At 37.6% G+C, this 27,290-nt stretch overlaps 5 protein-coding genes across 5 annotated transcripts; 2 read left to right on the top strand and 3 right to left on the bottom strand.

Moving 5' to 3' along the window:
* The first annotated feature begins 552 nt into the window (after positions 1-552).
* On the top strand, positions 553-5,742 carry LOC141433810 (larval cuticle protein A3A-like). Its single transcript, XM_074095912.1, has 5 exons — positions 553-618; positions 1,677-1,830; positions 2,111-2,211; positions 2,935-3,101; positions 5,270-5,742. Exons 1-5 carry the CDS (start codon positions 607-609, stop codon positions 5,364-5,366), a joined length of 531 nt encoding a protein of 176 aa, XP_073952013.1. The 5' UTR covers positions 553-606; the 3' UTR covers positions 5,367-5,742.
* Positions 5,743-6,353: 611 nt separating this feature from the next.
* Positions 6,354-11,815, top strand: LOC141433722 (uncharacterized). Its single transcript, XM_074095816.1, has 7 exons — positions 6,354-6,374; positions 6,750-7,391; positions 7,481-7,647; positions 7,945-7,996; positions 9,863-10,621; positions 10,921-11,087; positions 11,667-11,815. The coding sequence occupies exons 1-7, from the start codon at positions 6,363-6,365 to the stop codon at positions 11,737-11,739; spliced, it is 1,872 nt and encodes a 623-aa protein (XP_073951917.1). The 5' UTR covers positions 6,354-6,362; the 3' UTR covers positions 11,740-11,815.
* A 1,281-nt stretch (positions 11,816-13,096) lies between these two features.
* Positions 13,097-15,484, bottom strand: LOC141433454 (uncharacterized). The gene is made up of 4 exons (XM_074095506.1): positions 15,452-15,484; positions 14,638-15,222; positions 14,205-14,371; positions 13,097-13,234 (listed from the first exon to the last, which is right to left on the bottom strand). The coding sequence occupies exons 1-4, from the start codon at positions 15,461-15,463 to the stop codon at positions 13,165-13,167; spliced, it is 834 nt and encodes a 277-aa protein (XP_073951607.1). The 5' UTR covers positions 15,464-15,484; the 3' UTR covers positions 13,097-13,164.
* A 3,078-nt stretch (positions 15,485-18,562) lies between these two features.
* LOC141433455 (uncharacterized) lies at positions 18,563-21,378 on the bottom strand. Its single transcript, XM_074095507.1, has 4 exons — positions 21,319-21,378; positions 20,735-21,241; positions 19,757-19,923; positions 18,563-18,693 (listed from the first exon to the last, which is right to left on the bottom strand). The coding sequence occupies exons 1-4, from the start codon at positions 21,376-21,378 to the stop codon at positions 18,624-18,626; spliced, it is 804 nt and encodes a 267-aa protein (XP_073951608.1). The 3' UTR covers positions 18,563-18,623.
* Positions 21,379-24,646: 3,268 nt separating this feature from the next.
* LOC141433456 (uncharacterized) lies at positions 24,647-26,812 on the bottom strand. Its single transcript, XM_074095508.1, has 4 exons — positions 26,768-26,812; positions 25,717-26,295; positions 25,295-25,461; positions 24,647-24,780 (listed from the first exon to the last, which is right to left on the bottom strand). The coding sequence occupies exons 1-4, from the start codon at positions 26,777-26,779 to the stop codon at positions 24,741-24,743; spliced, it is 798 nt and encodes a 265-aa protein (XP_073951609.1). The 5' UTR covers positions 26,780-26,812; the 3' UTR covers positions 24,647-24,740.
* Positions 26,813-27,290: the final 478 nt, after the last annotated feature.

The raw sequence follows: 27,290 nt of genomic DNA, 5'->3' as shown, positions 1-27,290 counted from the left end.
ATTTTTATATTAAATAATTTTTGATCACTTATACATACGTACTCGTATGAAGCTTCCTCTATACTCAAAGATTGTAACTTAAAAAATAATGAACAAATAGTAAAATGAAAAGTATGTATTTAATCAATGCCTCAACGTTCTTTTTATTAATAATAGTAATAAAATACATATAACGTTTATAAAATTCATATAACGTTTTGGATGTTCAAATTAATACATCTGATAAAGCGTTCAAACATGTCTAACACTACTTTATACATATCTGGTACCCATTTGAGCATAACAGACATTTTTGAGTGGTTTGTTCCATTGGATATTATTACATTTTCGGAAAATCAATTAGTCTATACTATTTTGGAGTTAAGTTCATATTTCACGAAACCACGAATGCGGTTGTTTCTAGAGCGTATCCAGACTAGTCTCACGATCTAGTTCAAACGCGGCTCCGCCCACAAGGCACATACATACATCAACTTATAGCCATGCGGGACTCTAGGCTGTACCTATAGGACACAGCCACGGTATAAAAGCCTCAGTTATCTCACAATTTGACACAAACCAGGCCCTAGCTTACAGTGAACTAACGTTAGACTAAGCTCTAGCAATATGATAGCCAAGGTAATGTGTATTTCCGTGTGTGATAATGGTTATTATAAAGGTGTGAAAGCGTCGAAAGTTAAAAGTGTTTTGATAAAATGTCAGTGAGGTTTTGTTATGAGTTGCTTTTTTTTTGGAAACTATTCGTCTTTTTGTGATTTTTTGTATTGATCTAATTTACATTTTTGATTTTTGTTTTGTTAAAAGCTCAAAAAGCTATTTAATTTATTCAATATTTGAGTGGCTATGCGCGGCGGTGATTACTATGTATCAGATGACACGTCTTTTTCTTTTTATCTTCTTCTTTTTTCATTTCTTCTTCTTTTGTAAAAGATAAATCTTTAAATAAAAATAGATAATCTTTAAAGATACGTTTGTTTAGCTTGGTTGTTTTTTGAAAATAACTACGAATTGTGCCCTTAATAGTGTAGAATAAAATTTGTTTACTACTAGTTCCAAAAGTTCTAAACCACTAAAATCTGGCTTACTTGATATTGACTTTGAACATATTTTTTTTACCATGTAAATTCATCAGTTTTTTTTTTAGATTTTAATCGGTTAGATTGTTATTAATAATATTAGTGCACTGCCGGCAAATGTTACAGTTGTGTTACAGTATTTTTGTCCATTGCAGTCAAAATTGTATGTGTATTAGAATGCAAGTCATCATCATCAGGCAGTTTTAATGTATTGTTGGACATAGGCATGACACAGAGCACAATCTTCAGCTCACCTCTTCTAATTCCTCGGGATTATACTATCGAACCACCGAAGACTAAATCCGCTAGAATTCATTTGTCGCTATCCCGTGGGGACTATGCAATGAGGGTTTTCACAGAGGCGAAATATGGCTAGATGGCGAAATATGGTGAGGTCCGTTTGACGTTTGCTTGCGATTGGCTCATTTAGTTATTTAACCAATCACGAGCAAACATCAAACGTCAAACGGACCTCACGATACTAACGCCATCTACCCTCATTTTCTGGGATAAAACTTGCCTACGTACTTACAAATAAACAAACAAACAGCATGCACCGCATTAACCGCAATAATTAAAGAACGTGTTTATAATTTTCAGGTGGTTCTCGCGTGCGCGCTGGTCAGCATGGCCTGTGGAGGCCTCATAGCTCCCCACGGCGGTCTGTCTTCGCAGAGCCTCGTGCTGGGAGGACTCGGAGGATACGGCGGACTCGGTCACGGCATCGCGGCTCCAGCTCTTGGATTGGGATATGGTAAGGTAGCTGAATAGCTCTGCATTTTGGTGAATTACGGATTTATACCCTGTATTATAAAATGCAGCAGCACGCCACCCCACCCGCTGCAAGGTAGGCAACACAAGCATTGCCTACCCTCAATGCACACCATAGAATATTTGATCCTTAAGGAATAAATATGAAGAAATCTGCCAGATTTCAAGTCTTTAGCTCCAGTAGTACCAGCTGTTCGATGTTTGTCACTCACTCAATCACGCATTTATGGGTATAGACTAATAATATCTAATTGTATTTTCAGGGCACGGAGGAGTGGTCGCCCACGGGGTGGTTGCGCACGCGCCGGTGCTGCGCGCCTCTTACGCGCCGCTGGCGCACGCCGCCGCCCCTGTTGAAGTTTATGTGAGTACCAGAGTGACGCTTGATTCCCACCGGGTTGCTCAAAAATTTTTTACGTGACATCACTGGCAAAATAGCAAAGTTTGTGTCCTGACGACCTGACCACGGGTAGTACACGCGAGACTAAGGGCGCGTCGCGCGTTTTCACTGTTCATTGCGTGCGCTGTTAGGTAATGACTGCGTGGCGAGCTACTCAACCGCGCAATGAAGAAAGAAAACGCGATCAAACCATAAGGGGGTAGATCGAACCCAGGGACGAATACAGGGTTTTCTAAATTTATAATTATTAACCTTTTGCTTCACTATTTGCCTTATAAATAGGCTGACAGTTGCTCAGCGAGTAAAGGGGAGAGCTATGCTTAGGGTTTCGCTACGCTCTACCTACAGGATCAAATCAAAACTGAGAAGATAAGTAGAAGAACAAGGGTCACCGACATAGCCAATTAAATTAGCTTATTAAATACGAGAAAAGTGGCAATCACGGAGAACAATGGCCGTTAGGGCAGTAAAGTTCTCGCATGGAGATTGCGGTTCGGCATGTAAGAAAAAGATGACCAGATTATAGCAGCCACGTCGACGCAGACCGCTTTCAACTGTAGAAACTGAAGGTCTATAACAGTGGACGTCCTACAGCTGATATGATGATGATGATCTGGATGTGCGGAAACTTTTATGAAACCCTCATGCTATAGTGGTTATGATGATACCTATTTATTATATTTCCAGGCCCATCCCCGCTACACATTCAACTATGGCGTCGCCGACGGCCACACAGGCGATCAGAAGAGCCAGTGGGAGTCGCGGGACGGGGATGTCGTGAAGGGCCAATACTCGCTGGTCGAGCCTGACGGCACCGTTCGCACCGTCAACTACTCCGCTGATGATCATAACGGGTAAGACTAAAGGCTCTAACACACGGCGACACCTTACACGTTGCATTTAGTGTATACACGAAGTGTAGCTGTGTATATGCGCGTGTCACCCGCGATATAAAAACACTTCGTGTATTTATACACTGAGTGTACCTATACTATGTAGTGTCGTAGTCTAAATTAAGCTTAAGAGCATTTTGGCCTACGAGTATAAATTAAAATCATAAGAATCTTAAAACTTGTGGAACTAACTTTATTCGTATTTGTTAGTAGCAGTCAGTTGTTATAATGTTAGCAGATAAATCTACTGTGTTTAATAAAAACATAATAATATCTGCAAATGTTTTCCGTTAGCGAATTTATGGAAAAATATGAATCTTTACCTAAATATATCTATAAAACAGTACCATGTCTAAGAGACTCACAGGGAATGAACATTTTGAAGTACTAGAAGTTGAAATCACTTCAACAATTAGGTTGAGGCCGCACCACGGCTAAACCGGCGCGGTTTTTAACCGCGTGACTTTTATATACGTACAAGTAAAATTAAAACCGCCAGTGCGGCCGCTTGAATTAGTTTACTTGATTCACAAAGTCACGCGGTTAACCGCGGCGGTTTAGCCGTAGTGCGGCCTCGGCCTTAGACTTACAATTTTGAGTATTATACAATGCACGCGAAAATAAAAACATTTTTGAAATCCCCACGGAATCTTGAAAAGTACAAATAAATAATTGCTCGTAACTAAAGTCAAACAGTCGGGTAACAAAAGAGAAAAATAATCAACATTACATTATCGTGTTATTACGCACTAAAATTATCAAATATTTTAAAGCGATCAAACCGATTTCTAATACTTCTAATCGTATCCAATACAGCAATTAGATAATTTTACAAATCTGTAACCGGCCATTAAAGACAGTTTTACAACGGCTTAGCAACAAGGCCACGTGGCCACCTTGACACTGTGGCTTGGTTTTCTTCGGTTCAATGACTTTGGCTTGAATGGATCGTTGTAAAATTGGATTTGCTACCTGCTATTTAGAACAAGTTTGCGATTGCCTTTGAACAGCGGGTTCACGGATTTATGAGGTAAAGTATTTAGACGACCGGATTGCCAAGTGGTTAGAAAACCTGACTACGAAGCTTGAGGTTCTGAATTCGATTCCCGGCCGGGGCACATATTTGTATGAATAATACTAATGTTTGCTCTCGGGTCTTGGATGCTTAATAATGTACTTAAGTATGTATTTATCTGTATAAATATGTTTATCCATTGTACAAGCTTTGCTTAGTTTGGGACTAGGTCCATTGGTGCCAAGTGTCCCATGATATTTATTTATTTTATTAATTTATTTGTACAGATAGAGATACTGAAATTAAAAATCATATCTTTTCATCATCACCTTATAACATTCCACTGCTGTTCACAGACCTCCTCTCAAAATGAGAGGGCTTGGGCCGTAGTTTCCAGGCAAGCCCAATGCGGTTTGGGAACTTCACACACTTCATCGAATTACTTCGTAGGTCGTCCAGGTTTCGTCACGATGTTTTCCTTCATCTTGTGCTAAATTTCAAATGTAAATTCGCACATGAATTCAGAATAACTCAGAGGTGCAATCCTCTGCCTAAGAGGCTACATATAGGTCAAACTACTGGGCCACCACGGCATATATATCTTAACTTACAAAAATTAATATCTATATATATTATAAAACAGAGTCTTGTTTGTTACTCCATTTATAACATAAGAACGGGTGAATCAATTTTTACGATTTTTATGTGTTTTTGGATTTGTCTTCGTCAGGAATAGGATAATAAGTATTAAAAACATTGAAAAGTTGTCAAAAAATATAAAATAAAACAAAAAAATCACTTTCCCATACAAAATGTTCATGGGTTTCGTAACTGTCAAACATTTAATGTTCATCCCGTCGATACGGTAAACTCTCCCCTCAAATTAAAGAACGTATTTAAATAAATTGGACCTGCTAGATGGCGCTGTTGTTGGTATGTTATCATAATTTCAATGTATTATTTTTTCGGGCAGAACATCATCTGCTGGGTCCGCTTGTTACTAATAAGAATTAGCTGCCTTCTTAAATATAACAAACCTTTTCAAAATACTTATGAATGATGCCAACAACCATTTTTTTGCAAAAAAAAAGTAAAAGGAAGTTTTTTTTTTCAGTTTCAACGCAGTCGTAAGCAGGCAGGGTCACGCCGCGCATCCCGCCGCCACCGTCGTCGCCGCACCCGCGTATGGCCACGGCCTTATCCACGGCTAAACCCTCCAACAACCGACGACACCTATTTATAACTTAATAATACATAGCTTAAGCACGGACGGAATGCGACAACGAAACGAGAATGCTTCACGGTTACTGTTCAAAGACCTTTAAGACCTGAGTCCGACGGACTAAAAGAGCTGAGAGCAGGCTACGCGTTTCATAAGGTGTATCGATCCCGGGACTTAATGGCCCAAATTAGTTGTATCATCATCCATCATCCACATTAGGACTTAACTTTTGTATCATACTTCCTCGTAGTTTGTAAGTCTTTTTTCAAACTTTTTGTTAGTGTTGTACAAAACTTTTTGAATACAGTTTATGAAACGTCACGAGGTGCTGTAAAGAGGACGGTTTTTGTGACTGAAAATGGCGTTAATAAATATTATACCATCATAAAATGTCCAAATTTTATTTTGTCTAAGAGTAACCCTTGGAATTAATGACATGGTATCCCAGAAGTAGTACCTAATAGATAAAAAAAGATGGGAAGATGTCTGCCAAAAGAATAAAGGAGACAGCTGTAGTAGCTGAATTAGGCTAAAATTTTAGTAAAGTGTATATAAAGCTACATTTTTACCAACTAAATAAGATTGATTTGACCAGTACAAGGAGTACGTGGTCAAACCCGATAAGTCAAAATAACTGACTATTGAAAAAATCTAAAACATCTAAATTTAAAATTCTTACAAAATAGATCGACTTGCATATCGGGTTTGACAACTCATCCGTCGTGAATAAAGATTTTATGCATTTATTCTTATACCACTGAATTCAGTTACATGGAGAATGAACAAAAGTGATAGTTGTCAGTGGTCATCTCAGAACTCGTTTGCCACCCTTTTACAATCGTCCTACACTGTTACGTATCCGTGACACGCACAGACGCACGACCTGACGACCCCAAAATGTAATTCAAGTTTGGTTTCGGTGTATATAAACTCCAGCTTATTTTGTATTGGTATCATTCATTTGGTCAGTTCACAAACAAGCAAAATGTTCAGCAAAGTAAGAATACAGTTACAAAGTTTTACAAAAATATGAACTCAAAAAAAAATTCATAAACTACAATGTTATATTATGAATTTATCATTTGCTAAGAAAACAAGTACAAAATTAAATAAGCTTTTCTATTTTGCAGTGATAGAAAGGTTTCTTTAATGGTTTTCCACTATTTAATAATCCTAATCAATCACTTAGAATCTTATTAAATTTTACTTGAGGGAAATTTATATCGGCCATCTTTTTACAATACCAGTTCCTGATTTTAATCTGATGAAAAGTCTTACTGATTCAATAAAACCCTGTACTCTAGTCTTGAAGAACCAATAAATAACAATAAAGTACCTACATCCAGATTCTTACAAGTTATCTTTGATCCAGATCGTCATCCTTACTGTGGCGTTAGCGGCGGTGTGTGCCCAGGAACACCACGGGCACGGCCACGAGCACGGACACGCCGTCTCCTCTCAATCCTTCGTGCTGCACCAAGTGCACCACGACCATCACGAACACCACGCCGCTCCTGCCGATCACACCTCTGAGCACCACTCCGCTCCCGTCCATCACGAAGCTCAATCCCACCACTCTGCTCCCTCTCACCACGAGCATGTGATTTCCGTGCACCATCCCCAACATTTGGAACATCACTCATCTCACGAACAACACTCATCTCACGAACAACACTTTGCTCCCGTTTACCATCATGAGGCTCCCGCTTACCACCACGAGGCTCCCGCTTACCATCACGAGGCTCCTGCTTACCATCACGAGGCTCCTGCTTACCATCACGAGGCTCCTGCTTACCATCACGAAGCTCCCGCTCACCATGAACACGTTGTGTCTGTACACCATGCCGCTCCTGAACACCACTCAGCTCCCGCTCACCACGAACAAGTCGTGTCAGTACATCACGCCGCCCCAGTCCATCACGCTGCTCCCGTCCACCACGCCGCCCCAGCTCACTACGCCGCTCCCGCTCATCATGAAGAACATCACCACAAAGAGGAGCACCACGAGTACTATGTAAGTGACACAACATAATCCCCATCTTCTTGTTAAGTAGCTTTGACTTCTTCTGAGCAGACTTTTATCAACCAAGTTCTGTTTTTAAGGCTCACCCCAAATACGAGTTCGAGTACAAAGTGCAGGACCCTCACACCGGCGACAACAAGTACCAGCACGAGTCCCGCGATGGTGATGTCGTTAAGGGTGTCTACAGCCTGCATGAAGCTGACGGTTCCATCCGTACTGTCAAATACGACGCTAACAAACACACTGGGTAAGAAAACCGTAGGGATATCTAAAGGCAGGGTCTTGTGTGTTGTCTCAAACTTACATGCAATGTTATTGGAACTAACCCTTAGTATCTCTTAGTATGTCTTAGTAGTAGTAGTACATTCTTCGGTCAGCCGTATTAAATCAATACTCGAAACTCACCGGAGCAATGGCTTTATTAATAATGCAAACGTATCTCCCAAGTCAGAGCATCTGAATTATATTATTATCATCTTGTCCTTATGTTACCGTTCTAGTTAAATTTTCTCGTAAACTAACGATGCATGTTTATTATTTCCAGATTCAACGCTTACGTGCATCATTCTGAGCCCGGCAAGCATGCGCAGCCGCATCATCACTAATTCATAACTTCATTCTCACGTACCTGATAAAATTGTTATCTTGTTAATTTTGTTAAATAAATTGGCCTAGTCTACAAAGTAACGTTATTTATCTATGAAATAGTATATACGCTACCACTAAGTATCTGTAGTCACCATGACAGGGCTTATGGATACTTTGCCAAATCAGAAAATCAAGATGGAGTGCCTTTATATATTTTTTATTAATAAGGATGGAATCAAAAGCTTGTAGGTACCTACTTGCGTGAACAATCACTTTCATAAATGATTCCACACTGATATGAAGTCCAATATTCTACAAACCTGTCTACCAACCCGAAATTAATTCTGATTGTCTACAGCTCTATTTAAATTACACTCTAATTCAATATCGAATTTCAATTTGAGGGCCCAGACGTGTTTTTTCTGCTTACCATATCGTTAAAAGATAAAAGCGTGAAAGTATCAATAACAGTAAATAGCACCATCTTATAAAACATTGGTTATAGAATATCTGACTACCCTTTATACCCTTGGCTGGAAGCGAAAAACTTCTATGGAAAGCTGATGGAATGTTATGCTGTTAAGATTTACAAAATTACCAATCAATAGGATACAACACATAACTAAATATCAATTGGGTAATTAGAGAATGCGTGGGTGATATCGGTTACCCAAACCTTAACCAATATCACTTACGCATTCTCTAATTACAGAATGTCATTGGTGTAATTTTTTTATAATTAATAAGTGAATCGGGCACTTTATTTCGGGGCGGGTTACTTCATTTATTTTAAGCTGTTAAATACTTTTTCTGTGCATTTCCTTAACTTTTTGGACTGAATCACGGACAAGTCTAACGCCAGATTAATAATAAACAAGCCAAGTCTAATAATATTAATGCGCCGATTTGAAAAAATGATTCATCATTCGGAATCAATTTGATGTCGGCTCTCAAGTTCTTGGCCACCTACTTAAATGTTTTAGGAGCGAGACAGGTATCAGCTTTTTCTTTGATACTTATTAAATGAGTTTTTCTGACGTGTTGCTCTTTTCAATAATATCGGAATAATAAGTATTGAACAATATACGACAAAGGTAAACGGTAACAACAGCCGAATTGTCCAGTCCAATTAATCCAGGAAGTATTAACAATTAGCAAAATTTTATTGTTCTGCATGCAAATACTCTTAAGTACTCAAACTTTTAATGAGTAATTAGAACTTAACCCGCACTCGATCTTCCGTTACCAAGTCAATGAACGTAACGCTGACCCAAAACTACTTTGATACTTCTTACGTACCAACTTGTTCATCCAGTCAAACATTCAAGCTCAAGATTCGACTATAAAAAGCAAAAGTATCATGAAGTATCAACATTCAACTACTTACCTCATAAGAACACACACATCTCAAAATGCTCTCTAAAGTGAGTCTCATTATAATTACGACTATTTTAATTAACTAAAGTATGTAATAAACGATTGTTACGTTAACTGTTAAGTAACTCGTGTGTTTATAATATACAAACTAACAAGTGGAGTGTCATATTATATCAGAAATACTGTACCTAATAGTTATTAAGTATTACAGTTGAATTTATTTAGTGCATGCGGTATAAAAAACTACCATTTTGTGCTGTAGGGTAGTTCTGCGAGCGTTTCAACCGCTATCCTAGTTTCCAGAAGAAATGAGTCAGTCAGGTAGAATTAAAGGATTTTATAAAACGATATGGTCTGCACGTGGTACAATTGGAATTCATTAAAATCTCTTGCTTACGGTCTCTTATTTCTTCAATATATGCGACAGAAAACATGATAGCTGTTGAATCGCTCGTAGAACTACCTATCACAAAATTAATGTTTATTTATTTCTTTAGGTCCTCATCTTAACAGTTGCCCTAGCGGCAGTGTGCGCTCAGGATCACTATAATCATGGGCACCAACAACATGGACACCAACAGCGGCAGCGAAGTCACGGCCACGCTGTGTCCTCCCAATCCTTCGTGCTCCATGAAGTGCCTCACTCCGAGCACCACGCCGAGCCCGCGCACCGCAACTCCTACGAGCACTCCGCTCCTGCTCACCACGGCTCCTACGAGCACGCTCCTGTTCACCACGCCCCGTCTCACCGTGAACACGTCGCTCCTGTTCAACACAATGAGCGCCACGGTTCCTACGAGCATCGTGCCACTCCTGCGCACCACGCGCCGGCTCACCACGAATATCAAGTGTCCGTGCATCATACCCCCCATCACGAGATTCAACAGTCCGTACATTACGTGGCTCCGGAACACCACTCGTACGAACACGCCGCCCCTGCCCACCACTCCGCTCCCGCTCATCATGAACAAGTAGTGTCTGTTCACCACGCTGCTCTCGCTCATCACAAACACGTAGTGCCTGTTCATTATGCTGCTCCGGTCCACCGTGCGGCTGCGGCTCATCATGAACAAGCGTCTGTCCATCACGCTGCCCCAGTTTATCACGCTGCTCCCGTCTACCACTCCGCCCCCGTTCACCACGAACAAGCGGCCGTTCATCACGCTGCCCCAGTTCATCATACAGCTCCCATCCATCACGTTTCTTCTGCTCATCATGAACAACAACATCACGAACAAGAACATCATGATTATTATGTAAGTTAACATCATAATGTTGTCTCATAGCCTACACAATACATAGTAGTATCATGTATAAACGCTTATCCTGGACTTCGCTCGCGTGAACCATTAAATATGATATTTGAATTAAAATTCTATGGTTTGAGTAATTTTATATGGGAATTCTTGAAGTCTTCAATCAACATAGCTCGAGAAATACCCGTTTGAAATTTTTATCTATTGTCTTTACGGTTGAGATTTCAGGACTAAAAGGTAGCCTCCGAGATTCAGTTATATCGACATGCCAAATTTCATCCCAATCTCTTTTCTTACAGGCTCATCCCAAATACGAGTACGAATACAAAGTGCAGGATCCTCACACTGGTGACAACAAGTACCAACATGAGTCTCGCGACGGTGACGTAGTAAAGGGCGTCTACAGCCTACACGAGGCTGACGGATCCGTCCGCACCGTCCAATACGACTCCGACAAGCACAGCGGGTAAGCCATAACATAAATATAGCCTTTAAATAATATGACCTCAATTAAATTTAGATAATTTTCCTGAATTTAACTAACTAACTACACCTCACACCTAGATAAATAGGTACGGGAAGAATACCCCGCGGTACTCTTTCGCGGTAGTATAGTCATACTTCGGGTACAGAACCCTAAAAAAAGTAACGTTTCAATTAGGACACAAACTAGGAAAATACCTGAATAACGTTCTAAGACTTAAATGGTCTGACAAACAAATTGTTCATTTCTTTTAACGGCCTTTCCTTCAGCTTCTTAATGTTTAGAGAAAAGAAAATATTAAATATTGGTATGTGTATGTACAAATGTCGTCACCATCATCATTATCAGCCGAAGGACTCCATTGCTGAACAAAGGCCTCCCCCTTAACGCCACAAGGTCGCCACTAGCATTATATTGTATAATTTTTCATTGTATTATTTGTTCATAAAACACAACAAAAAATTTGATTACAGTGAGGAACGGGATGTACAAGGCGTACCTATCTCATAAAAGAATCTCTTCCAGTTAAGTTTGTAACATTGTGCTTAATTTTTTTTTCAGTTTCAATGCGTACGTGAAGCACTCCGAGCCTTCGAAGCATGTCCAGCCTCAGCAGCGTCATTACCATCATTAAATTATAACTTATACATAACCAAAGAACTGATTTTTGTTATTGTTAACTATTGTAAATAAAAATTATTTAAATTTTACTACTCCATTTTATTCAAAATCAGGGTGAATTAAGACTGACAAACTGTGGCTATGTGCGAAGCGGGTGGTGGGGGTACAAACAACGATTGCAGCGCACAACATGGCAAAATTGGAAGTAAATTCGGATGACTGGCTGTATAAAGGGTCTAGCAGGCTAAGCGAACTAGAAGTGCCCCCAATGACGGATCTGGTCATTCTTTCAGGTGGTGTACTGGCAAGTCTTAAGAACACTCTATGCTTAATATCAGTCCTCGATCTTGTTTTGTTTTCGAGTTATTCAAGATAATTTAAAATCATCAGCAAGTTAGATTAAACAAAATAATATTTGACAATAATAAAATAGGCTACAAAATACATATTTTTAACCCTCATCATTTCCTTATACTTCATTATGTGAAAAAACATTTTATTTTTCTTAAAAAATGTGTGAAATACGTTATTGAGTAGTAACTCCAACGTTCAACTGTGGTCTTTATCATTAGTTCCACTTCACCAAATGACGATTTTCAAAAGCAAATGCACGAGTTACTACTAAATATATCCAATTTACTATAGGGGTCCCTACAACATTTGAAGAGTTCCCTCGATTTCCTTAAGATCCAATCATCAGATCCTGATTTGGTGCTTATGGGACCTAATTGGAGACATTGCTAGACGAACACAAAAAAAACAAATCGGTTCATAAATGATGGAGTTCTGAGGTTACAAACATAATATATACCGAATTGATAACTTCCTCCTTTTTTGAAGTCGGTTAAAAAAGGAGAAAGACTTAAATAGGCATTTTAGGTATAATACAGGGTGTCTGACCATCGGGCTTTAAATTCAAGAGTCGATTCTACTCGCATAACTAAGCTACTTTTGTTTTATTATATCGTCGGTCGGTACAAATGCCGTTTGTCATTAATTTCGTGAAATCAGTTCATTCGCTGATTTGATTACAAATTGATTTGTTACAGTTACGAGTACACAGCAATTTTCTCTTTCCAATATGGTGATTCTTGAGAGATTTTAATATATTAAATGCAATAAAACTGCTATGCACTAATATTATGCACGAATAATGCTATTTAAAAGGAAAAAGCCTTTGGTTTACTTAAGTCATGTTCTAGGTAGGTCATTTTATGAGAGGATCATTTTCTACGTAAGTCATTTTCTGGTAAGTCATTTTATGAGAAGGTCATTTTCTACGTAAGTCATTTTCTGAGAAGGTCATCTTCTACGTAAGTCATTTTCTGAGTAGGTCATGTTCTGGACATTTGAAATGAATAAAAATTACATTGATTTACAATTATTCTTTATTAAATAGTCAACATAACAACAATCAGTCGATTTCCATGAGGTAAACTTAATGATGATGATGATGTTCGGGCTGGATGTGCTTGATGGGTTCAGAGTGTTTCACGTATGCGTTGAAACTGAAAATAAAAGTATAATAATAATAACATATTTGCATCCACAATTCTATGTATAGATATAAAGCTATGATTACAAAAAAACAATTGTGGAGATCCATGTCAATGGACGACAATATTTGACCCCTACAGAAACTTGTATGCTAAAATTTTGTATCATACAGAGATAGCTCTCGTGCACCATTGGTAGAGTAGAAGCAAGATAACAATAATATTGTAGTTAATTAAAATAAAACAATAATTCGGCAGAAATAAATCTAGATCTCTGAGACTACACTTTCTGACGTCCTTGTCATAAAAAAGGTATTGTGTTTTTTATAATCCATACTTAATATTAAAAATGCGAAAGTGTGTGTTTGTATGTTTGTGTGTATGTTTGTCCGTCTTTCACGTCGAAACGGAGCGACGGATCGACGTGATTTTTGGCATAGGGATAGTTGGGCCGGAGAGTGACATAGGCTATGTACTTTTTATCCCGGGAAAACGCATAGTTCCCGAGGGAACAGCGCGCGATAACCGAATTCCACGCGGGCGAAGCCGCGGGCAAAAGCTAGTTTTGATGTAAATGTTGGTTTTGTTTGCACATTGTCAATAGTTAAGTTTACAAAAGGTAAAGTAAACGTACGAGTGCTTGTCACTGTACCAATAGTTGTCATTTTAAATTTTATGTTATTAGCACTATTGTTGCCTCTATAGGCAACAGAAGAAATTTGATATGTAGGGATTTTCGGGGATGACAAATCGATCTAGTTTGGTTTTATCGCTGGGAAAATGCTTATTAACGAGTTTAACCCCGAGCAAAGCTCGGTCGCCCAAGTACTATTATACTTGTTTTACCATCTCATCATTTACTATCCCAATATACAGCCGTTTCGTTTATTTCAGTGTCGAGTTCACGGAATGTTACTAGATTTGAATCATTTTGGAGATTATATTATAAAAAAAGTTGTGAATAGTTTTTAGTAAGTCTTACCCGCTGTGCTTGTCGGAGTTGTATTCGACGGTACGGACGGAGCCGTCAGCCTCGTGCAGACTGTAGACTCCCTTCACGACATCACCGTCGCGGGACTCGTGCTGAGATTTGCGGTCGCCGGTGTGAGGGTCCTCCACTTTGTACGCGAACTCGTATTTGGGGTGACCCTTTTTAAAAACTTTATGGTTAATCAACAGTTCTCGTATGACATGTCATCATATTAGTAGAGTTTAATATTAAGCAACAGTTTTTTTTTAACATCCATGGAAAAATAATAATTTCCCAGCTGCTACAAAAAATCACTGAGACTGCTATGGAATAACTTTAAAAAAATCTTGAGTTGCATTTGCTCAGGATAAAACTCCTTCATGTTATGAATATGCACTTAATTGTACAAAATAATTAGATTTTTTATATAAGATATCTGGCTTACATAGTATTCGTGGTGCTCCTCTTTGTGGTGTTGGTCTCCATGAGCGGGAGTGGAGTGGTGAGCCGGAGCGGCGTGATGAACAGACACAACTTGTTCGTGGTGAGCAGGAGCTGAGTGGTGTTCAGGAGCGGCATGGTGCACAGACACAACGTGTTCGTGGTGAGCGGGAGCTTCGTGATGGTAAGCAGGAGCCTCGTGATGGTAAGCGGGAGCCTCGTGGTGGTAAGCGGGAGCCTCGTGGTGGTAAGCGGGAGCCTCATGGTGGTAAGCGGGAGCCTCGTGGTGGTAAGCGGGAGCAGAGTGTTGCTCGTGGGATGAATGATGTTCAGAGTGTTGGGGATGGTGCACGGAAATCACATGCTCGTGGTGAGAGGGAGCAGAGTGGTGGGCTTGAGCTTCGTGGTGGACGGGAGCGGAGTGGTGCTCAGAGGCGTGGTGAGCAGGAGCGGCGTGTTGCTCGTGGTGATCGTGGTGCACTTGGTGCAGCACGAAGGACTGAGAGGAGAAGGCGTGTCCATGTTCATTTTTATGTCCGTGGTGTTCCTGGGCACATACCGCCGCTAGCGCCACAGCAAGGATGACGATCTGTGTTGAAAATATTTTATTAGTAAAAAATACTTGTTTAAAACTTTCAATGATTATATTCTACACCACATGGATTAACTTTACTTTGGGTTACTCTAAAGTTGGGGATGTTAGAATTAGCTAATTAAATCAAAGTTGTAACTCGTTAAAAAACTTATACTCCCAAAGGACAAATTAAAAGTAATTTTATATTTTTAATTTGTTTTTAAATAAATTAATTTAAACTTACTTTGGAGATCATTTCACTTGTTTGTTCTGATGAACTTAGAGAGTGAATAATATTGGTATGTAATAAGCTTCACTTTTATACTCAGATTGTGCCTGAAGCAGTCCTGTCCAGTGGACCAACAGGTTTTTTCGTGGGCGTTTATGACGGCTGCCCAGCAACTTGTCACTCTCTTTTCTTACCGTCAAGTTACGTATGCAATTCGTAGGTATGCTCCAAATATTTGTCATGTTGCAAAAATAACCAATTTGGAACAGGATGAACTCAAAATTATATTTATTTTCTACGAGTATAAAATAGGATGTTGACTTTCTCAAAAAGTTGTCCATTTTTAAATTTTTCAGTTGTTCACTTATTAAAAAAAAATCAAAATATTTCACCACAAAAAATAAGTAACATTGTTTTTAAATACATATATACAAAACCTTGTGGTAAAAGTGATAAAAAGTCAGATAATCTTTGTTGTTGGATCCAATAGAAAGTTTTGATGTAGTTACAAAATCACGATTTTTTCCTCACAAGATTTCGTGACGTTTTCCTGAAGTCAAGAAATTTTGGATGTCTTATGTAGTTTATGTTTTATGATCTCGTCCTTAGGGTTAATAATTTCTTGACAAAACTGATTTCTTGTCAATTTCATGACAGGACAACTTTTTGAGAAATACTCTGCTATAAATAAATATAATAGTAGAACTGGTGCTAATTGATGTCACAACACTGCTTAATAGGGAAGCTTTTAAAAAGATCTTTACACAAAGTTTTCTATATAGGTACTATTATTTTATTATGTTGTATTATTTAGAACGTTCTTTTTATTCCTGATTATACCTACTTACTTACTTGATTCTAAAAGTACCCATCCATGAAATTTTCATGAACGCAAGTCTTGATAAGTGAAACTTTTCTAAAAATTAGCGTGAAAAAATCAGCTCGATATAATATATACTTTGGTCGATCCATACCTTAATTTTTTTTATTAAGTACATAAGTTATGTTCATATATGTAGTTAATTTTATTTGTTTTTCTAGTACGCGTTAATAGCCGAATGATTTTGAATGAAATTTGCACGTCGCTATACCGTAGATGGAAATGCATATTTCCATAAAATAACCGGTGGATTCAAGTGGCGAGTTGTCGTTCATTGTGGCATTCTAATGGGGAGGCCTTTGTTCAGCAGCAGTGGACGTCTTATAGCTGACGGTGATGATAATGAACGACGATCAAATCATTGGTCTTCATCATCATCATTACATTACATCAATATCCTGACATTTGGGAAGTCAATATCAATTTAGAGTTGTGATTTCGTCATCGACACTGTAAGCGAAACAAACATAAAAATCGGTTTGCCTATTCGTGTATCAGCTATATTCCTGTGCAGTGCGTGGTAATACTTCTATGGTGGTAATCCTACACATGTAATAAGGGATAAGTTCGCCTTTGTGCATGTGTCGTAACTTTCTTCAATTGAGTATGATTATTTATTTTGATACAGTAAAATGTTTAGATTAGATTAGATTAGATTTATTTATTACCTTTTGGAAAAATACCTACTAGTTATTTATAAGAAATTCACAAAAAGATCGTCAATTTCGATCGTTTATTGTCAATTTGAATCGTTGATATAAACATATTAACTATGTATTTTAAATTCGAAAGTTTGTGCATGAGTGTGTGTGTGCGTGTATTATTTTGTGACTAAAATGGTTGAACGGATTTGATTCAAAACTTAGCAATGCCTTGGTCTTTGGAGTAGCACGTAGAGTCCTGTTTTTTCCACTGGGATCAGGATAATATCCCAAATCCATACTCTTAAATTTAAGGCCACGATATTAAGCACAGGTTTTTTATGCAACTATAATTTAAATTAAAATACTATGATAATAATAAAGGCTAGTATTTTAAATATTACAGTGATGTAGTAAATAAGTTCTGAAAGGACAAACTGCCGAAAAAAAATATAAAGAAATGTTTTCAAAGTGATGAAAATTGAGTGTGAAAGCTAGCTTTAAATTAAACAGATGTACACAAATGGTTTGACCATTAGTACACATCTAAAGGCGTTGAACCCAAACTAAGCGGAAGTAATTGATCACAAATAAAACGTTTATTGCTATCTATAAACACTAAATAGCGTTTCTCACCCACAGTTGCAACATAAAGCTTAGACGACCGGATAATCCATTGGTTAGAGAACCTGATTACGAAGCTTGAGATCCCGGATTCAATCATCGGTCGGGCCAGATATTTGTATGAAAAAAATACCTATGGTTGTTCCCGAGTCATGGGTGTTTAATATGTAATTAAGTTGGATTTATATTTCTATTTAAATTTGTTTATCGCTTGCCAAATTTCCATAACATAAGCTTTCTTTACTTTGGGACTAGGGCAATGAGGGCTATCGCGTATGAATTCGCCACTAGAGGCGCTAGTGTAGCGTGAGGTCTCCGAAATGTCAAATTTCATAGTTTTTGGGTGAGCTACGCGGGTTTATTTATAATTAGAATAATTTTGTGAATATTTTGCAACATCTGAAATTAATTATGGCAAATATGCGTTCCGGGGCAATGAATGTCTGTGTTTTGAGACAGTTTTGTTTTTTGGAAACTTTTGTCCTCCCTTTTTTCCGAACAAAACGGGGACTATGCAACACTGTGGCACGTTTTTTTATATCATTTCTTTCGATTTGTTTATGTTCGTAAGTTCGGCCAAACGCTTTAATTTTTTAAAGAACTGACTATATTATAAAGTTGTCGTCCAAACATACTGTTGTTAATTCAATATTATTATCTCTATTTGACATTTTCTATTGTAACATTTCACAGAACAGTCTGTTTCCTCAAATTAATTTCATAGGTACAATACTGACATAACTAAAGGGGTAAATACTTAAACCTCTTTAGTTATTTAAGTATTGTATGAAATAAAATATATAATATCAAGACCACAAACAAATAGTTCAGAGGAATAGTACACTAACATAAATACATGTAAAGCAATGGGTAATATCATAGTGCTTAAGAGAAGGACTCCCTTTCTAATGTGTCCATTTCTTTTTTCAATAAAGTATCATATTTCAGTAGTATCTTTGGTATAGAAATAAATGTCAAAAAAACAATAATAAATAATTTTTATTTACACATTTAACAACAATAATTAATAACAGCCTTTGACCTAGTTTTTGTGCCTCTGTTCAATGTGGACGTGCTGGCCCGGCGCGGAGTGCTTCACTACGGCGTTGAATCTGAGGAAGAGCATCTTATTAATCTACTGACCAACTTGCTTAAGCAATAAAAGTTTAGTGGCGAATATTATACTATTTTTTTTTGCGTAAAATTTCATTTTAACATTCAGAGATGTTATATTTATATAGCATGCATGTCTTACGTATTTTAATAATGATAATGTGGAATTTATTGTTTGTACGTAATGGATAATTTCCAGAAATAAGAACTGCACCGATTTTAATGTGTAGCTCTTTCGCCAATAAAAAGGCTCACTTTTAAGGTTAAACAGATCTTTATACACAAAACAACTAGCTGATTTGTACCTATTTGTAAGTATTTAGAAACTAGCATTGTCTAGCATCTTGTGTTTCATCTTCAGTCAAAAAAGGTGTTTTAGATAAATCCCGTTTTTTGAGCATGTTTATCTGTGATGGACAAGGCCAAATTTCTGGCCTCTATAACTCTATAGGCCGCTGTATGGTCCAGGATTAAGACATTAAGGGGCTGTTTCACCATCCATTGATTAGTGTACGGCATCACATTTAACCGTCAGTTACGGTTAAATGTGATGCCGTCTCTATTTGTTTTGTTCGAATAGACGGAGACGGCATCACATCTAACCGTCAGTTAAAACTAATCAATGGATGGTGAAACAGCCCCTAAATCGTTAATCTGAGCTTAGGGGTAACAGTTTCATACATTTTTGTACTACTTAACCCTGGGTAACTATATAAAAAATATGTAAGTAGCTTTAGCATTCTGTTTTTAACCCCCCAGGCAAAAAGAGGGGTGTTATAAGTTTGTCCGCAATGTGTGTCTGTCTGTCTGTCTGTGTATGTGTCGGCCTGTGGCACCGTAGCTCTTAAGCGGGTGGACCGATTTGAATGCGGTTTTTTTATTTAAAAGCAAGTTTTCTAGCGATGGTTCTTATACATGTTTCATCAAAATCGGTTCAGCTGTTCTTGAGATATTGAACTTTGAAGTGGCAAAGTCGGGGGTTTCCAAGTTTTTGTTGGTTAGGTTAGGTTATTTCTTAAACTGAATCAAGATGAATCAAATATTTACTATTATGCCACTTACCCATTGTGTTTGTCAGAAGTATATTCGACAGTGCGGATGGAGCCGTCAGCTTCGAGCAGACTGTAGACGCCCTTCACGACGTCACCGTCGCGGACCTCGTGTTGGTACTTGTTGTCGCCGGTGTGAGGGTCCTCCACTTTGTACTCGTACTGGTATTTGGGGTGAGCCTGGGAAAAATAAACCATGATTTACGAACTTAGGCCAGATACAAAAATAAACTGGAGAGTAAAATAAACCCCGCTACATTTGACAATTTCGTCTGCGTGACAACTGAAGACAATTTTAAGGAAGTTAATTTTTATCTTACAGTTATGTTTTTCTTTCTTCTGAAATCTGACAGAATTGCATATCTGTTTAGCTATATTTTTTAATGCGTATTAGATAGTATTTATAGCAATGGACCCGTCTGCTCTTTTTGTTACACACGGTTTGGATAATGAAATCATAATATTTATACCAAACAACAAAAATTGTCTAGTGGACTTCCCGGCGTTCATGCCACCTAAAGATACGAGTATTTTTAGTCTTAGAAAACTTTGTATGTAATCTAAAAATATATAATTAAATTAGGCTGCAGTGGACACTTTTACACGTCATATTTTTATTTAAAAATTTAGGTACATATTTTAGTGAAAGAGCATTATTTAATTTATGTTCGTTGCTTTTAAGCTTTGTTTTCGTGTGTTAAAAAAAGGAGATTCCACAAAGTCATCTAAAATATGTATTTTTAATACTTATTAATGTACTGAATCTGTAAATTTTATCATGACTCAGTGAGTTAGACACTTTTCTATTAAGTTTCTTCCATACCCAAGTAATCGAACTGTTTCCGCCATCTCCTTAATTTATCTAGCTGTATACGCCAGATCTGTGTTTAAAATGCACGATCAGAATACTCAAGTAGAGGAAAGCTGATTTGAAATGCGAACCGGATGCTGGTGACAAAACAGTTTATAACCGAAGGAGGAATTCACTTACGTAATAGTCGATCGGCTCTTCGTGGGATTCCTCGGAATGAGCCTGGTGGTGAGCCTGGTGCTGCTGAGGGGCATGATGATGGTTCAATGCCTCTTGGGAATAATGGGACTCGTAGTGGGAAGGTTCGTGGTGCGATTGGTACTTTTGCGGGGCAAAGCGAGTCGCAGCAGCGTGCTTATGGAGCGATTGGAGTGAGACCCCGTGGTGGAAATGAACTGGCTCGTGTTGTTCTTGCTGCGCTTGAACGTATTGGTAAGTGGGTGCAGCGTGTTTGATCTCATGTTCTGCGGGCTCGTGCTGCACGCTTTGAGATGAAATCGCCTGCTCGTGGCTCTCGGGAGCTGTCTGGTATTGGATCTCATAAATAGGAGCTGGCTCTTGATGGGACGCGTGCTCTGAAGCATGGTGGGTGTACTCCTGGGGTTGCTCAGGGCGCACTAACGTTTTATGGGCATAGTGATGCTCTTGGCAGTAAGTCGTCCCGACGGCTATAGCAAGGATTAAAGCCTGAAACAACAATCATTGTTAGAACACTCTATATGCACAAATATACTCGAGACATGTTACACAACGATGACACGCACTTTAGCGAACATTTCGATCCTTCTTCTTTCACTTCCGCGGTGGAACTGATGAATTAACATAGTCATAGCTCAATATATACCACAGATGTTACAAGAGCGAATTGATTGAATTTGTTACTGCTGCAGGCATCTTGTCCGTAACGCGCCGCGTTGCCTTTGTGTGATGTAACTTATGTAACCAATGTGAAGGCTGGCAGACCGTTAAACTAGTGCACTACGCATAATTTGCAAGTACCACTACTAATAATAATGAAGCCTAGATTTGCAAAAGGCCTTTCTTAGCAAATGCAGCCATTTATCTAATATTACACACTCCAAATGTTTGCGTTGTTTATAAAGCTGATCGGTGATGACTTCCTCTGCCATTAAAACTTATGCAGTAGAGTAGTTTGCTTGAGAGCAAAGTAACTAAAGCTCGATCAAACGTATAAAAAATTATTTAAGTTAATTATAACGATCCTCCGTGCAGTGGCGTAGCTAAGTAACCAAAGGCCCTGGGGCAAAAAATAAACTAGGGCTCCAACTAAACTATTTAAAATCGTTTGTTCCGTGTTCGTCGTGTTCCGAGTTCGAAGTACTCCAAATTTCCTGAGTCCGAGGGGCCCCCTGAGCGTGGGGGCCCCGGGGCACTGCCCCGTCTAGCCCTCTGGTAGCTACGCCACTGCCTCCGTGCTCTTTGTAAGATGCAAAGGAATGTTGATAATTTTATTTTAGTTACTCGAAAATGCAATTTGTTTTTCATAATAGCTGCTAAATAGGTACTATTTCTAATTAATTATTGTAAAATTTCCAATAATGTTCACGATGAGATGTAAGTATATAGAAAATACCTGCATAGTTTGTTTTAAACGAATGCAGAGGGCCTACTCCGAAATTCGAAAATCGAAGTTCGTATCGTACCGTCCCTGTCACTGTATTAAATAGTATTGAGTGTTAGAGGGACGAAACGACACGAACTTCGATTTTAGAAATTCGGAGTAACCCCGCAGTTTTGCGTAGAACTCTTATTTAGCTCTTACAAACTCGTAACGTGCGTGGGTAAAAAGCAAGCAAGGGCCTTACAAGAAGGCTTGAATGTACAGAACTGATAAGGAACTTAAGTAAATTTTCTTAGTTTTAATTTATATTTGAGTGCTGAGACACACACCTGGGCTATACTTTTTTTCCTTTTTAATATAAACTTTGTAATAATTTGTGTTGTTTTTTTAATTCAAGTTATTTTATAAATTATATACAAAGACTTCATTAAAATTAATCTTATAAAATATATGAAATACAAAAAGTACCTAATAATTGTAAACACCTAATTAAAGATTGTTGTCAGTAGACGAAGTCAGTGTGCGGTAGGCTGTACCGTTGTTGAAACTGCACAAGTGAACTAAAGTATACTTAATTTGATTTATGTAGAATAAAAGAAACAATGATTGAGAGACTTTCATTTAATAAACGATTAGTCTCGTTCGATATTATAATTATGTCAACATTCGAAATTCGAGGATATTCTGCTTTCTAATAATATGCACGCAAACTTTTACACATGATAGGTAGGTTATAATTACATAATCAAGCAGCAGAACACTAAATACTTGTCCATGCGAGTTGATAGGTTAAACTACAAGATGATTGCACTTTGTTTAAATAAAAACCCCGTGTCATTCACTGAGTACTTATACATAGATAGGTATCTCTTTCATTCACAAAACATACGTAATTATTCAGTAATTGAGATTGCTGTGTACCCGTAAGTAATTATAAATAAAAAAATCAGACGTCAACAGAAGCAAAAGAATGTGTTAATAACGAAAAGTTGACTGAATTAAGTGTTTTTGAACAGTATCAAACTTAATATTTTAAGTATGTCTTTTATAAATTACAATAAAAAAGATCTTTAATTATATTAAAACTTATTAAAATTTTAATTAATCCAAAAATACATACATCCGTTGCAACAAACAAATACTATCAAATTTAGAACAGCGGAGCCAGTCGTCAATTCAAGATGACATCTGAATCCTATGTTGGAATCTGTCAATTGTGTTTGTTACTTATTTTGTACAATAAAGAGTTTACATACATACATCTATCTATTAATTGTGACAAATTATATAGACATCTAATTTTTATCCGCCATCACGTGATCTGGGTCGCACTCGTGGCAAAATCTCCTATAATGCGTTGCTTTGCTGAATACTTAGTCATAGAAACCTGCTGTACCAGATATTTCTTCTCTAGTAGGTAGATATACCTAATAATAAAAAGTCATAAATAAATAAATATCTTGGGACATTTGACACAACCTGTTATGCGTGGTCATACATAAAATACGCGTCGACTTGAGAACCCCCCCCCCCGTTTTTTCGTCGGTTAAAAAATAATGATTTTTTTCCTATCAAAATCTACTTATGCATGCCATAATTATTACCAACATTATCATATCTGCCAGAACTCGTCTACTGCTAGAGTTTCCCCAAGGATTTCCACTGCGATTAATTCTTAGGTGCCCGTAGCGAATGTCTTCTCGCTACCAATTCGTCCATTGTCCTTGCGGCAGGCCTGCTAACATTTCATCTTCTACTGTGGAGTCATTTTATATTGGTTACTGACAACTGTTTAAATTGAGACTTAAAACTACCGCGACGTTTTAACCATAAGGCAGCGGCCGGAGTCACAAATAGACTCGTCTACTCTGTGCTATGCAATGCAGTCTCAGTGTGATTAAAAAGATGAATTAATTTATTCTCAAACTAATGGTCATGTTAGTCGCGGGTGTAGTAAGAAAGAACTACATACCTATTTGATGTAAGCGCTAATTGTTTTTATTTAAGCTATGCGTCCACGCACAAATCATGATTCACGTTAGTCTTCGAACTAGATAATTATTGTACCTACGCACATTTAATGCAAACGTTAGCACAACACCTGTCAACTTTCACTAGTATTTATTTGTTTTTAGAAAATGGGCTTAGAATTTTAAACTGATCGTATCTCCTCTGAATCACTGAACTTACGCATTTTATTGGTAGCTGTATACATTTACGTAAGTCTTAGATAATAAAATAAAGTACCCATTTAAATGAATTCAAACCTAAGAAGGTTAATTAACGAATTAAATGGTATTTTATAGGGAACTGGATCAGCTACGGAAACTGATTTTCATACGTCGTCATATATAAAGTATATTTTACATAACTTAATGAATTAGACATTATCATATTTCGCTCACTTAATATTAATAATAATGACGCTACTAAAATGTTGATTTATTGTCAATCAAAAGATTTCAACTTTTTCTAATAAAGTCACTACATTCTCTATTTTAAACACGTCATTTCATTTAAAATATTTTATTAACAACTTAAACATCTAAACTGGTCACAGAGGTAATAAAACTTAAGAAATAATAGTTTAACAGGTACTTTGCACTATTGATGACTGTGGTGATTTTTAACGTTGGCGCTGAATCTGTAAGAAAAAAACGATATTTAATTTTCGTAACTATTAGATTGTTTGTTTTGTTGCATAATATGTTCCCACGTAAATGCATTAATAACTATAATATTTTAAGTTACATTGTTAGTTTTACTTTCAGGTCTTATAAAGTAACTACTTCCCTGTTTAGGTGATCGATTCAAACCAATATTTACAAAATTATCACGAGCCAGTAGCTACTACGGCAGTGAGTATTTTCAATGACACTATTACCTAGTTTCTGTCAAACCGTTTTTGGTTTCTCTTGGACATAATTTTACCTGACAAAGATTGAGATTATCTTTGCGACGGCTGAAAGGCTAATTGATCTAAGCGACATTTTATTTTCTACAATAAAGAGTGTAAAAAAACAAATAAACCATTTTGTGTGTCGTTTGAGCTATGTTTCAAATTTTGTGTGGACGTCCTATGGCTGATATGATGATGATGATAGTGAAAACCACATGCGCGTCGTCTATACTATGGACAGTAAAACTGCGTGACTTACCCGTTGTGCTTATCTGCAGAATATTCAACGGTACGGACAGATCCGTCGGCCTCGTGCAAGCTGTAGACGCCCTTTACAACGTCACCGTCGCGGGACTCGTGCTGGTACTTGTTGTCGCCGGTGTGAGGATCCTGCACTTTGTACTCGAACTCGTATTTCGGGTGAGCCTGGAGAAAAAAAAATGCCTTAGTGTTTGCGACCCTAGGTACTTTGGTTCTAGGAGCATTATTAGTAGGTAATTTCTTGATAACTTAAGAGAACTTTGACCAAATTAATTCAGTCACAATAAAGACTTCAGTTCAATCAAATAACATTATTTCAAGTACCTAATAATGTGATAATGACATAATTGTTGAACATGATTTAAGTATTTAATGTAAAGGAACAGAAAAGCATATGAAAACTAGCACAAAGATGCTTACATAATAATACCCATGCTCGTGATGCTCCTCTTGATGATGAGATTGTTGGACTTCATGATGTACTGGAGTTTCATGATGTATTGGAGCAGCCTGATGGTACACAGGTGCTGATTCATAAGTTACTATCGGCTGCTGCTGAATAGAAAAAGACTGGTGCACTATCGGGGCTGGTTGATGCTGAACGGGCGCTGACTGTTGAAAAACTGGCAGCGGTTGATACTGAACAAGAGGTGGCTGAATCGGCTTGGCTTGGAAATTGACAGGCGTAAAATATTTCTGAACAGGAACTGGAGGTTCTTGATTCTGATGCACAGGAGCCGGCTCCGAAGGGATGAATGTTCGAACAACTGGCGGAGGTAAATGTTCCACTTCTTCCGCAGTAGGCAAGGTATACTTTTTGGAGTTGGTCACTTGATTGGATAAAGATTCTTGGTGGCTAGGAAACTCGTAGGTTGTGTGCGATGGAACGTGGTATTCAACTTTCTTTGGCGCTTCATGTTGTATGACCGTTGAGTATGAATGAGAATGGTGGTGGTCTTGACAAAGAGCCACCGTGACTATGGCCGCAGCGGCCAGTACCTGTAAATAAATAACCGAGATGTTAGCTTTAAGCGTTATTATTATGACATTATTAAAGCTCATATCAGCCATAGGACGTCGACTGTTGGACATAGGCATCCCCCATAGACCATTTTAATACTTAGTCATTATTGAAATAAATAAATAAATATCACGGGGTAATTGACACATCAATTGACCTAGTCCCAAACTAAGAAAAGATTATAGTATTGGTACTGGGCAAAAAATAATACTTACTTATATAGAAATAGATACAAACACTTAAATAGATATTATCTAAACATCCAAGACTCTAGGATTAACATTAGTATTCTTCATACTTAAAATTTGCCCCGATCGGGGATCGAACGCGGAGACCTCAAGCATCACAGTCCTCGAACCACTAGTCCATCCGGTCATTAAAACAAATAATGCTTAACATGGCAAAGCATTATTCACTTTATAAATTAAATTTATTATTAATTCATCGTACCTTAGTGAACATTTTGCTACCAGCTTCACTGAAGCACTTACGTAAATTGTCTCGTTGCAACAAAAGCTCTCGATTTTATACATGGTATAAATTTACTTCGTAACTGGTTTGTTCGGTTCGGAAGCCGACATTTGATATGCATTTTTGCAATTTTGCTCCGAGTAATTTAACCTGCATACAGATTTGTTACATAACGTAGGTTATAGTTTAAAAGGCGATCAAATATTTTTTTATACTTTATTGATACTTAAATATTTTAATGATCTTAAGATTGCATCGTTCTTCTATCTATATGAGTTACTTTATCCCATGTTTCATTGCTATTTTTAGTAAATTGTGAAAGAAATATTTTTAAATCTCAAGAATTATTAAACAAATTATCATCTACATATATCCAAAGGTTAATTAAAGTTAATTTCGACAAATATAATAACGCTTGGATAATAGGATGATAATATATTATAACTAAGTCACTTGAAAAACATGGCTGTCTGCTACCTGATAGGATAGCAAGAGAGTATGC

Source organism: Choristoneura fumiferana, chromosome 12 (assembly GCF_025370935.1).
Source record: "Choristoneura fumiferana chromosome 12, NRCan_CFum_1, whole genome shotgun sequence".
In the NCBI taxonomy this organism is placed as follows: domain Eukaryota; kingdom Metazoa; phylum Arthropoda; class Insecta; order Lepidoptera; family Tortricidae; genus Choristoneura; species Choristoneura fumiferana.
The sequence above is the reverse complement of the archived record's forward strand: the minus strand, read 5'-3'. Positions and strand labels throughout refer to the sequence as shown.